This window comes from Dendropsophus ebraccatus, chromosome 15 (assembly GCF_027789765.1).
Source record: "Dendropsophus ebraccatus isolate aDenEbr1 chromosome 15, aDenEbr1.pat, whole genome shotgun sequence".
Classification (NCBI taxonomy): Eukaryota; Metazoa; Chordata; class Amphibia; order Anura; family Hylidae; genus Dendropsophus; species Dendropsophus ebraccatus.
Window position 1 is genome coordinate 37,542,611 of NC_091468.1, and position 14,089 is coordinate 37,556,699.

The window sequence follows — 14,089 nt, forward strand, 5'->3', positions numbered from 1 at the left end:
TTCAGGGCATATCTTTTTTCTGTGTCTTTATTATCATAAATAATCAACTTAATTCATACCATGAATAGTGTCAAGGAGGTAAGGCCTATAGTTCCCTGGGCTCTAGCACCCTTACACTCCACACTACTCCATGTACGCTGCGCAAAGGGGCACAGTGGCACTAAGACCCAGGGAATAATAGGCCATATATACTGTAGTGATCGATTCCCAGGTTATTATTGTGCACAATAATTTACAGATTCTCTACAAGATCTGGAAAAAAATAAATAAATCTGAGGGCTCCCTGTAGTGGAGTCTTTCTACTCGCGATATATCAATATCATGCCGGGAGCGGGGAAATTGTTTAAATATTTGCGGCACTGTAATGAAGTTGCTGCGGGACCAGCACAGCCAATCACTGGCCTCAGCAGTGCCTACAGCAGTCATGTAAGTATATGGGTATATAACTGATGAACCGTAAACAAAGACTAGTGGGGGGCAGTGGTACTGCAGCTTATTCAGTATTTTTCCCTTCAGCCAACTTTATATTAGAGTGGTGACAGGTACTGCTTATAATGATTGGAGATCTTGTATTTTATTGCTAAGGATCAATGAATTGACCATTTTGCTCCATTAAGTATGACATAGAACAGTATATGAGACATATTGTTCAACCATGTTTACACCCTCTTGCGCCTATTGCAGTTTGTAAGCTACTATAGATTCCGTAGAACCTCGGGAAGGCGAGTCATAGAGTCAATGATATAGTGAGGTGCAGGCTTGGGGTCGCTGGTTACATGGGTATTATTATTTAACCAAATAGTTGCCTTAAGTCCAGCATTCAGTCCTCCGAGAATATCCGTGTCCAGATTGTCGCCTACCATCACACAGTCCTCCGGTTTCACCTGCACCAGGTCACAGCAATGAAGAAAAATAGATGGCGCTGGCTTCTCTTCAGCATGTTCTCCTCCAACCACAATTGCATCAAAGTATGGACTCACACCGCAGGCCTCGATTTTCTCTCTCTGGACCTGTCTGTTTCCATTGGTGAGAAGCACCAAGCTGGCAGATTTTCGGAGTTCACGCAGCATACTTTTGATGCTTTCTGGCAGTGTCATGAGCCTTAGGCGGTTTGTTTTCCATACATTGTAACACTCTTTGGCTAAGTCCATATGGCCCCCAGATCTGATGTCCTGCATGGATGCTTCAAAGTGTGAGACCCGGAGGTCATCAATGGTCATTTGGGAGGAATCAAAGGTTTCATGAAGAAGTTTTATTTGGAAATTATTACATATAGTGCGAGCGTCCTCTTCACTGAACTGACCTTTATCAACCAGTAACTTTATTACCTGTAAAAATATAATAAACACATGAGATTTAGGTGTTTTTTTTTAATAGTCACAAGGATTCTTTAAGAGGTTATCCAGCGCTACAAAAACATAGCCACTTTTCAATTGCAAACCACACCTGAACTGGAGACAAGAGAAGGGGAAAAGCCATATTTTTTTAGCGCTGGTTAACCCCTTTAGGCTGGGTTCACACTACTTATATTTCAGTCAGTATTGTGGTCCTCATATTGCAACCAAAACCAGGAGTGGATTAAAAACACAGAAAGGCTCTGTCCACACAATGGTGAAATTGAGTGGATGACCGCCATATAACAGTAAATAACTGCCATTATTTCAATATAACAGCCATTGGTCAAAAAGATGCCCGGCTCTATGCACTGGAGACAGGCCCGGCATCCTGAGCGTAACAATATCCCCTCCCCTCGTGGCCAGTGATGTGGCCAGGCCTGATTCTAATGGAGGCACTTCACAGAAGGGAGGGGATATCACTACACTGGGGGGGCCTGTGCACGTGAGAAAAAAAAAATCACTTAGTGACATGGTACATTCACTTTAATGACATGCCCATTTAGATGTGGAAATATTGTCAAGGGATCTGGAGAAATGGGTCAAGTGGTCAGGACTGGATGCTCATAATCTTCGGTGGTAGTGCATTTAAGACTGGACACTTCCCGAAATCACTGTCTGTGACCACAGTGCAATACACAAATGCAAGGTATGCTGGGTTCACACACAGTATATTTCAGGCTGTATTTGGTCCTCATGTCAGGTCCCCATAGCAACCAAAACCAGGAGTGGCTTGAAAACACAGAAAGGCTCTGTTCACATAATGTTGTAATTGAGTGGATGGCCGCCATATAACGGTAAATAACTTCCATTATTTCAATATAACAGCCGTTGTTTTAAAATAACAGCACATATTTGCCATTGAATGACGGCCTTCCACTCAATTGCAACATTATGTGAACAGAGCCTTTCTGTGTTTTCAAGCCACTCCTTGTTTTGGTTGCTATACAGCCTCAAATATACAGCCTCAAATATACGTAGTGTGAACATAGTAGAGCTGTATCATGCAAGGAAGACGCTGTTCTTAGGTCGCATTAATCAAAATTCTAGGCTTTTTTGGGGAAACCATAGATACTGTGTTGCGCGGATTGAAGAAGACAAGCACCATCAAGTTTATTATCCGCACGCAGTTCAAAAGCCTGTCTTGTTTGAAAAAAATAAATAAAAAAAGCCTGTCTCTCCAATAGTATGCATATGCATTAGAGCCTATGGTATGGGCAGAGGTACAAAGGTCGCACTTTCTAGAATCTCTTACTTGTGCCCTTATGCTGTGCAGGCAGCACTGATTGGCTAAAGAGGGGAGCCGGTAATTTCAAACGGCTCCTCTTCAGCCAATCAGTGCTGCCTTGCATTGATTGGCTGAAGAAGGGAGTCGGGAATTTCAAACGGCCAGTGCTGAAGAGGAGCACTGATTGGCTGAAGAGGAGCCGTTTGAAATTCCCGACTCCCCTCTTCAGCCAATCAGTGCACTGAAGAGGGGAGCCGGGGATGTCGAAGACCTGCTACGCGGAGCAGGCAATGTATGCTCGCGGCGGGGGGGGGGGGGGCGGCCGGAGCGGCGGGGGCGATCGGAGGGGCGGCGGGGGTGGCGATCAGAGCGACGACGGGGGTGGCGATCGAGCCGGCGCAGGAGACTGCGGATGAGCGCGGGGCCGGGCTGCGAGCGGGGCTGCGGGCGGCCGGACTATCGCGCGACGACTGTTTACACGGAACGATGTTGAAGAAGATGGGGGCCTGCACTACCAAAAATATCAGAAAAATGGGGTGCTTCCTACGACAAACCAAAAAACATGAACCACTTAAAGAGAGCAGAGATATGTCACAAGTAGGAGCACACCAGCAAATATAGAAAAAATACACAAATATGTTTTATTGATATAAATCAGACAATTACACAAAACAAAATAGAATAGCAAAGGAAAAACAAATCCCTGCACATTAAAAACATTTAAAAATCCCAAAAAGAGGGGAAAACACGGTGGGACCCACACGGTATATGGGACCCCCAGGCCAGCATACGGTCATCTAATATAGCTCCATCAACCCTCACACAAATGCAGGCTAGATAAACACCATAAACAATAAACAAAAGGTGTACAAATCAAAACCAACAGTGTACATGTGTGATATGAAGGTGACTGGGACATAAAAAATGAACAATAAATCAAATGATACACATCACCAAACACAGAGGGAGAGGAGCGACTCGTTGCGGCCTATGATACCCCTACGCGTTACGTTCCACCGGAACTTCGTCAGGGAGACAGAGTGATGTGCAGAGATCCTATTTATCTGCAATAGTAGCTAGGGGAGCACCTGTTACATATACAGAGTAATAATTAGTCAGATTAGCCAACCTAAATATATCACTGATCAGTGATTTATATATTTCAGTATTTGTATTTTTCACTTTTTGTGGTGGTGGCCAATTTATAGTTACTCACAATCCTGTATTTACATCCTATTTTCGCGACTGCAATACTTAGTAATGACATTAGACTTGTGGCTAACTGCATTATATACTCTGCGTGATATAATTTTTCATCTAGCTATGGGACAATATTGGCTATAGGTTATACATTTTGGCTATATACTGATGTTTACAGATGATTGCTTTGTCAATGGTTACGGCGTATGCACGCTATGCGTATTAGCTCGTGCTGCCGGTGTTAACCCATATGTCGCATAGAAGTTTAATACATAAGTCTATTGTAAACCGCCTTGTGTTTTTTTTTTTTTTTTTTTGTTTACCAGGTGTAATTTTTGTTTCTTATTTATTGCATTTTGTTATTGTGATATTCACACACACGCAGTCGTGTCATTCATGTGCCGCTTACGCCATTTTTGATCAGGGTATTATCACACATTGCCCAAACATCCCTGCTGGGAGTGACCATTGCCAGTATCCTTATGCGCATGCGACGGTATGTGTGAGCGTATACTATGAGTGTTGCCTTATGTGTGGTATTTCAGTGTATTGTGACGTACGGTTTGCCCTCTTGAGGCAATTTCCGGCTTCATCATTTACCAGTACCTTGGCTGCGCAAGCGCAGTTGGATGATTGATACGCCGCGGGCGGCGACGTGGGTATTGTGACGTACGGTTTGCCTTCTTGAGGCAATTTCCGGCTTCATCTTTTGCCAGTACCTTGGCTGCGCAAGCGCAGTTGGAGGATTGATACGCCGCGGGCGCCATCTTGCTTTGGTCACATACACCCTGCGGGATACATCATCGCTTACAGGTTGGCTAATCTGACTAATTATTACTCTGTATATGTAACAGGTGCTCCCCTAGCTACTATTGCAGATAAATAGGATCTCTGCACATCACGCTGTCTCCCTGACGAAGTTCCGGTGGAACGTAACGCGTAGGGGTATCATAAGCCGCAACGAGTTGCTCCTCTCCCTCTGTGTTTGGTGATGTGTATCATTTGATTTATTGTTCATTTTTTATGTCCCAGTCACCTTCATATCACACATGTACACTGTTGGTTTTGATTTGTACACCTTTTGTTTATTGTTTATGGTGTTTATCTAGCCTGCATTTGTGTGAGGGTTGATGGAGCTATATTAGATGACCGTATGCTGGCCTGGGGGTCCCCTATACCGTGTGGGTCCCACCGTGTTTTTCCCTCTTTTTGGGATTTTTAAATGTTTTTAATGTGCAGGGATTTGTTTTTCCTTTGCTATTCTATTTTGTTTTGTGTAATTGTCTGATTTATATCAATAAAACATATTTGTGTATTTTTTCTATATTTGCTGGTGTGCTCCTACTTGTGACATATCTCTGCTCTCTTTAAGTGGTTCATGTTTACACGGAACGATCGGCAAATTTTTTGCGAACGACAAACGCCGCTTTGATAACATGTTGAAAGATCAAAATGAACGATTTCTCGTTCGTCGTTTGCTGCATTTACACGTACGATTATCGTTCGAATTCGATCGTTATTGTGCAAATTCTCACGATAATCGGTACATGTAAACGCAGCATAAGAGGAAGGTGAACCACAGGGCAAGGGGAGGGGCCAAAGCGTATATAAGGAAGGGTGTAATAGGAAGGGGGCATTGTGAAGCGGTTCTTCAGCTGATAGTTGTCTTTATTACATGAAGTGATATCGGCCTGATTTGGCATATTATTGCTCCGTGTAATAGGGCCCAGGCCCGTCTAAACAGCATTATGGGCCCCTGGGCAAAGGTGCGAATTGGGCCCCCCGCGGCCGCCACCATCAAAACCCCCACATCTTTACATATAGTGCCCCACATAGTAGCCAATGCCCCCATATAGTGCCCCACATAGTAGCCAATGCCCCCACATAGTGCCCCCCATAGTAGCCAGTGCCCCCACATAGTAGCCAGTGCCCCCATAGTAGCCAGTGCCCCCCCATAGTAGCCAGTGCCCCCCCATAGTAGCCAGTGCCCCCCCATAGTAGCCAATCCCCCCTGCCGAACAGAAAAACAACAAACCAGTTACTCACCCGTCCGCCGGCCCCAGCAGCTGATGTTTCCCAGCAGCGTGCATTAACGTCATCCTCCGGGAATAGGCAGCGGGGTACAGAGAGACTGCCTGTGCCGGAAGTGTCCTGCAGCCTCTATCATGAATGATAGAGGCTGCACGACACATCCGGGACATAGGCAGCGTCTCTGTACCCCACTGCCTGTGCCCGGAGGACCGCCCGCCCAGCCGCCCCTTCTATAGCCGCTTAGCTGCTGCTCATTGCACTTTCCTGGGCTTCTGATCGGCTCAGCTGAGCGGCAATAGAAGGGGCGGGCTGGGCGGGCGGAGGGGGTCGCTCAGGGCCGCTCACTATGCATATGCATAGTGAGCGGCAATAGAGAGGGCGGGCGGGGCGGCTTCCTTGCGGTGCTCGGCACTGCTTGGGAGCCGTCTTCGCTTTATAGGACGCACTTAGTTTTTCCCCCCACTTCGGTAGGAAAAAAAGTGCGTCTTATAAAGTGAAAAATACGGGTATGTTACAGCGGGCAGGGGCCCCCTAGGACGCAAGGGCCCCCGGGCAGCCGCCTACCATGCCCAATGGGTAAGACGGCCCTGATAGGGCCCTTATCCTCCACTGTGTATTGCACACCTCAGAAGGGCTGTAAAACCACTGCTGCACATGATACAAACTTTTAGTCTATACACACACACAATTTACTTTACTGTCATTTTTTTTCCATCTTTGGATCAGAAAAACCACTCAGCACTTTTAACATGTTTTTACCTTTAATTTCAGCGACTTTGCATTGTGGTTATTGCAATACCAGTATAACAGGTGACAGACATGTAAACACACTGAGAGATAGGACCACACTCTATCTAGTAATACATCTGTGTTTGTTGCCCATAGAAACCAATCAGAACTCGGTAAGATGAAAGCTCGGCTCTAGTTTGTTGCTATGGGAGAAAAGCTACAGATTTACTAGTAGATGGTTATTACTGATCTCCCTAGTAGTGAGATGTTTCCCCTGTTCCATCATGTGCTGTCAGTAGTCACATTGTACACCTGAGGCCGTACACAGCAAGATACACTGTCACTAATATATCATTACTTCATCATTGTTTCTATTTACATTTTATTGCCCCCATAGGAGATTATGTGATGACAGATGTTGTAACAGGGACAAAAAAAAAACTATCATGTGACCATAGCAACCAATCAGATTATTGCTTCAATTGGAAAACCTATAAGCACTAATCTGAGTGGCTGCCACAGTCATTGACCCTAGCAACCAATCAGATCATTGCTTTTATATGGCAAACCTATAAGCACTAATCTGATTGGCTGCCACAATAGTGGTATAAACAAAGTGATGTCACCATGCCTCTGGTTAACATGACAACATGGATCAGATACACAGATGTCATCCACAGCTTGCTGCCACCAGAGAAACCACAGCACACTATATACATCACAGGAGCGTCCTCCATCTCCTGCTACACAGACATCTCCTCCTGGGACATGACTGGAACAACGTCCTACATGTGTATGCTGGAGTACCACAGGGTGAAGACTGAACTACAATACAGGTGGGTCTATCTAGGCCGGGTGGGGATGAGTGATAGATAATGGGGGAGGGGCAGGTGTAAGATACAACCTATAATGTTTTCTATTAAAGGGATGAAACGCTATGGCTGTGCGCCACCAGCTATGGTTATGGACACATGCAGTATAACATTTCTTCTTATATCCAGGTTACACACACATGTATTACACTGAGATACACCAGACTTTCAATGATAATGTTTGCTATAAAATGAAAGCTGGGCTCTGATTGGTCGCTATGGGGGCAGTTTAGCTACAAATGTTTCTTCTTTCTTTTAAAGCTGCGGAACGCTGGAGAGAGAACGACCCCGGGGCAAAGACTACAGGTGACGTCTATCTAATATTACTAGAGGGGGGATTGGGCAATTCTGCACTGTACACTGGTTGCCTTAAGCTACTGTATGTTCACATTTAGTACAGCAACGGACGGTCTTATACAGCCAGACACCAGGCAGCCTTCAGCACGCTCCTACAGCCAATACTGCTGTATCGGCTGCAGGAGCATTAACTTTTTACACTTGAATTGTGAGTACTGTTGGGTGTGACCGCAATTCAATTAACCATTGACTACGATGTAGTACGCTGGACGTACTTTATATTGTGTGAACAGCTATTATTTCGGTGAACAGCGTACGGAAATTATAAGCATGTTCTTTATTTTAACGGCCATTCTTTAGAAAAAAGAAAAAGTCGTAACTCAGCAGGGGGCATTGCATTAAATACAATGCAATGCCGCCTCTGCAGAAAAGAACAGACGCTGATTTCATTGCAATCAGCGTCCGATCTTTTCCGAAAAGCAACAGTGTGGGAACATAGCCTTAGGTTATGATCACACATTGTGTTTAAATAGCGTTAATTAGCTCCATTTTATCGTGAATTGCGCACTTTGCTAAAAGAAGCTAATTAACGCTATGTATTAGCATAGCCTTATGTATGTACCAATGTTATTTATGAGGGGATAGATGACATATTATCTGTGGTCATGTGCTGAGATAGCCATAGTATCATTTTTGTATACCTTATTGGTCAACATAAAATAATATTCCGATCAGTACATCATTGGGTAAAAGAAAAAAAAAACACAACTAATCATGGCACACGATCTAGGCTTTCTATTTGTAAAACACTGTATTGGCGAGAATAAAAATCTGATTAAAGTCCAGGGGCAAGGGCAATATGCCAGCTAGAGATAAAGACTGTTATAGTAACCATCATTTAAATAGAAGATATGGGAGAAGAAGAAAGGTAAAGACTCTTATCAAACCCATCATTTCTAACCACAGGCTACCTCCCAAATACTGCACATGTGAATGTTGTATGCTGTGTGATAGTTGTGGTGTATGTCTGTGCTAGATGTAGCTGTGGATCCCGTTCTGCAAGAAGATGCTGTAGCCAGAAAGAAGACTGAACAAGAAGACCCGGAACAGAGGACTACTCTCCATGGGCAACAAGCCAGCTAAAGAGAATGATGGGTATTTGATCATATCCATCATTTTCCAACACAAGCTATCCAAATATTGCGCATGTGAATGTTGTATGCTAGTTGTGGTGTATGTCTGTGATCATGTGCTAGAAGAAGCTGTGGTTTCTTTTCTGCAAGAGGATGCCATGGGAAGAAAGAAAATAGAACAAGAAGACCTGGGACAGATGACTACTCTTCAAGGGCAAGATGCCAGCTAAAGAAAAAATGGGTATGTGATCACACCCATCATTTCTCACTACAGGCTATCTTCCAAATACTGCACATGTGAATGTTGTATGCTGTATGATAGTTGTGGCGTATGTCTGTGATCATGTGCTAGAAGGAGCTGTGGTTTCCGTTCTGCAAGAAGATGCTATGGCCATAAAGAAGATAGAACAATAAGATCTGGGACAGACGACTACACTCCATGGAAAAAAAGCCAGCTATATAGAATGATGGGTATGCCATCATACCCATGTTTTCTCACCACCGGGCTATCTTCCAAATATTGCACATGTGAATGTTGTATGCTGTATGATAGTTGTGGTGTATGTCTGTGATCATGTGCTAGAAGTAGCTGTGGATCCCATTCTGCAAGAAGATTCTGTGGTCAGAAAGAAGATAAAACAAGAAGACCTGGGGCAGAGGACTACTCTCCACGGGCAAGAAGCCAGCTAAAGATAAAAATGGATATTTTATTACACCAATCATTTCTCACCACAGGCTACCTTCTAAATATTGCACATGTGAATGATGTATGCTGTATACTAGTTGTGGTGTATGTCTGTGATCATGTGCTAGAAGTAGCTGAGGTTTCCATTCTGCAAGAAAATACTGTGGCCAGAAAAAAGATTGAAGAAGAAGATCTGGGACAGAGGACTACTCTCCATGGAAGATTTAAAGGGCTGCGGGCGGGCTTTCGGCCGGTGGCGCCGGGGTTAAAGGGGCCGGGTCCCATACACGCAGTGGAATTGCTGCGTGTATGGGACCCATTCACCTTCATACTACTGGATCCGCAGCGGATTTCACTGCTAACTTGCAGTGTGAAAACCGCTGCGGATCCGGTAGGTGTGAACACAGCCTAAAGAGAATAATGTGTATGTGATCATACCCATCTTTTCTCACCACAGACTATCTTCCAAATATTGCGCATGTGAATGCTGTATGCTGTATGATAGTTGTGGCGTATGTCTGTGATCATGTGCTAGAAGTAGCTGTGATTTCCGTTCTGAGAAAAGTTTTTGTGGCAAGGAAGAAGATCGAAAAAGAAGACCTGGGACCGACGACTATCCTCCATGGGCAAGAAGCCAGCTAAAGAGAATGATGGGTATGCTATTATACACATCATTTCTTACCACAGGCTATCCTACAAATATTGCACATGTGAATGTAGTATGCTGTACGCTAGTTGTGGCGTATGTCTGTGATCATGTGCTAGAGGTAGCTGTGGATTCCGTTCTGCAAGAAGATGCCTTGGCCAATAAGAAGATAGAACAAGAAGATTGTTACCATCAGCCATGTGTGCCTGATTTGTGTGATCATGTTATAGGTACGGTGTTCTTGATGAACTGAGGCAGGTGACTACTGTCCATGGACAAGATGCCAGCTAAAGAAAAAAATGGGTTTGTGATCATACTCATCATTTCTCACCACAGGCTACCTTCCAAATACTGCGCATGTGAATGTTGTATACTGTTTGATAGTTGTGGCGTATGTCTGTGATCATGTGCTAGAAGTAGCTGTGGATCCCATTCTCCAAGAAAATGCTGTGGTGAGAAAAAAATATAGAACAAGAAGATCTGGGACAGAGGACTATCCTCCATGGACAAGAAGCCAGCTAAAGAAAATCATGGGTATGCCATCATACCCATCATTTCTCACCACTGGCTATCTTCTAAATATTGAGCATGTGAATGTTGTATGCTGTATAATAGTTGTGGCATATGTCTGTGATCATGTGCTAGAGGTAGCTGTGGATCCTGTTCTGCAAGAAGATGCCTTGGCCAGAAAGAACATAGAACAAGAAGATTGTTACCATCAACTATGTGTTGCTGATTTGTGTGATCATGTTATAGGGGTAGCTATGGTATTCTTTTTTTTTGTAAAATTATGAATTGGAAGAATAAAAATATGTTAACACACAACATCTGAGGTAGGTGAATGTCTTCTATGGGCAAAATGTCATCTACAGGTGAAGGCTGGTATTGTGCTATCTTTCCTTACCTCTGCCTGCCTTATGTACATATGTATGAATGTGGGGTGTTCTATATGAGTAACATAAGAGATGGTGTCGTATATAAGGCAATACATGTGGTAGTGTAGATTTGGCTGTTTGTGTGACATTTGTAGTGTGTGCTATTGAAAGATCTAACTATCTTTTAATGTTTCTCTTTCATGTTGAGCTGAAGAGAGAAACTGCGCTCTGGACGGCACTAAAAGCTTCTGTGGTGTTCCTGTGGTGTTCCTCTGGCCCTTATTAAACCATTGAACACAAGAACAAGTGGACACAATCTGAGGTTAGTTGGGGAAAGATCAGAAGCAATATGAGAAAATATGGCTGTACTGAAAGCTAAGTAGATGCTTGGAACAGCCTCCAAGCAGATGTGGTTAGTAAATGTACTGTAAGTGAATGTAAACCTGCCCAGGATACACATATAGCTATCCTAGGATAATAGTAAAGGAAATAATAGAAGGGCAGACCAGATGGACTAGATGGACTAGTTGGACTTTTTCTGCTGACAATCTTCCATGTTTTTTACAGTAAATTTAATCTGGAGGATGGTTGAACAGTATCTGGAGCTTGGATTATCACGCAGCTATGAACGTCCATTCAGAAGTGGTTGTTCGGCCAAGTGTGATGGAAGAAGATCCTACGCTCTTGAGATGCAATCCTACCATCCAGAAAGATGCCGGATTATTGTACATAAATATTGTATTGTAAATATACTGAATTCTTCATTTGTGTCGTTTGTGTTTATTGAATCTGAGAGATCATGAACATAGCAGAATCTTTAGTGATAATTTCAAAATTTCCCATTTCACCATCTATATCATAAAATGATCCCGAGATCTTCAGTTTTGTTAACTTGGTTTAAAGGTCCCAATAGACTTTACACTTCAGTCGGTGGTCCTCCTGACAGTTCCTGGCACGGACAGAGGTGGCAGAAGAGGACACTGAGTGATAAATCTGCTGCATTCTTAGGTCAGGTTCACACTAAGTATGACACCTGCCGATGTCTGTGAAGTTTATTCCAGCCAGTACTGCAACTTCTCTTCTGGTGAATGGCACACAATGGAGAATGCGGCCAGAGCTGCACGCTCTTTTGTGTTAACTGACATTTTTGTGCGGTCGCTTTTCAATGAATAGCGGCCACACAAAATTGACAAGTCAGTGTTCGCTGCGGCTGCTAGGGATCCTGGCTGGAGTGTATACTACGGGCCACATGTATCATCCGGCGAACGGATGATTTTCGTCGGAAAGTGCCGATTTGCGTATTTTTTTATACGCAAATGGCCGATCTGCGAATAAAATATTCGCAAATCGGCACTTTCCGCCGAGTACGCCAGGGGGGCGGAAAGGGGGCGTGTAGTGGGCGGAACGGAACTCTGAGTCCGCGCGATTTACCATCCGTTCCGCCCAAATGTACGCCGAAAACCTACTCCAGTCCTCAGCTGGCGTAGGTCTTCGGCGGTGCGCACCGGATTTATGTAGAGGCAGTCCGCCTCTACATAAATCCCCGTAGCGCCGGAGCTGCGGGGGCATTTATAATTCCGTCGTAAAAAACGCCGGACTTAATAAATGCCCCCCTATGTGTATACACTCCAGCCGGGATCCCATTGACTGCAGCACAATGTAAATTATCATTTAATCCTGGCCATGGTTGCAAATTGCAACAATAGCCGTGATTAATTGATAATTTACATTGTGTGAACATAGCCTTAGACTGTCTAGTCTAAAAATACACTCTCTAAGAATTAAGAGTTTTTAACTGCCACACTGTATTACCAGCCTAAAGGGGTATATTTAGGGAGAAATTTTTTTTTCCTATCCACAGGATAGGGAAAAAGTAGGGGATCATCAGGGGTCCGACCCCTGAACCCCCCAGCGTTTTCTCTATCGGACTCCGCCGACTCTGTTATAAATAGAGCCCTGGGTTGGCACGTGACCTGTGACTCTATTCATTCCTATGAAGAAACGAATCGAATGAATAGACCCGGGGCTCTATTCATAACAGAGCTGGTCATGTCCAATACAGAGATTACTGGGGGGTTTAGTGGTCGGACCCCCTGTGTTCACCTACTTCTCCCCTATCATGTGGATAGGGGAAAAGTTAGTTTTTCCTGGAATACCCCTTTAAGGACACATTCTCAAAATATGAATTTCCTAAAAGTCAGTGGAAAGTATAAAGCCATAGTTATACCTTACTGTGATGTCCATCTCAATCTCCATCTTTCATGATCATGTTGTTATACTGGAGCTTATTTGTTCTGACACAGAGCTCCAAATCCCCTGCATAGATTTAAATTTCAATGGGTTTCCCGAGATAACTGGGAAAGCTTCTATAAGGTGTCAGTGTATAGGAATATAGACCACCTATCTGGTCAGGAAGCCAAGGGCTGTAATTCCCCCTCTCTTTCGCATGGACCAATAAAAATCCTATGTCAAAAAACCTATTTAAAGCCACTCTGTACCCACAATCTGTCCCCCCCAAACCACTTGTACCTTCAGAGAGCTGCTTTTAATCAAAGATCTGTCCTGGGGTCCGTTCGGCAGGTGATGCAGTTATTGTCATAAAAACAACTTTTAATCCGGCAGCCCTGTGTCTAACGGCGGGGGCTTACATTTGTATATGCATTAGGCTGGCACCACCTCTCTGTCCTTCCTTCCCACCCTCTTCACCCTTCACCCTTTGCAGTAAGCTCCAAAGATTCGGTGACAATGTCAGGAGAAATATAATTATTATTACTATGGCTCAAAAGAGAAACCTGAAATTATATATATGGCTGGGTAATACTTGTGCTTGTCCATGTGCTGTATCGTAAAACAGACAAAATCCATGCATAGAAATATACAAGGCACTCACCTCTGCCATCGCTTTTTTGCTGGCTCCAGACGTGTCAATCAAGGTGTTATCCAGGTCAAAAAACACCGCTTTAATACCGTCCAGCACCATGTCTGTGACCTGAACACAA

At 44.0% G+C, this 14,089-nt stretch overlaps 1 protein-coding gene across 2 annotated transcripts in view; it reads right to left on the reverse strand.

Annotated features, from left to right (window-relative positions):
- Positions 1–14,089, reverse strand: part of NANP (N-acetylneuraminic acid phosphatase) — a 14,788-nt gene continuing 699 nt past the window's right edge. Inside the window, exons 1-2 of one of the 2 annotated variants that reach the window (XM_069955392.1) lie at positions 1,447–1,515; positions 1–1,328 (exon numbers count right to left, since the gene is read on the reverse strand). In XM_069955392.1, coding sequence (XP_069811493.1) covers positions 696–1,328; positions 1,447–1,479 — 666 coding nt within the window. In that variant the 5' untranslated portion in view covers positions 1,480–1,515 and the 3' untranslated portion in view covers positions 1–695. Of the gene's footprint in view, positions 1,329–1,446; positions 1,516–13,980; positions 14,080–14,089 lie in introns of those variants that run through there. The other variant, XM_069955391.1, reaches the window with a different exon arrangement.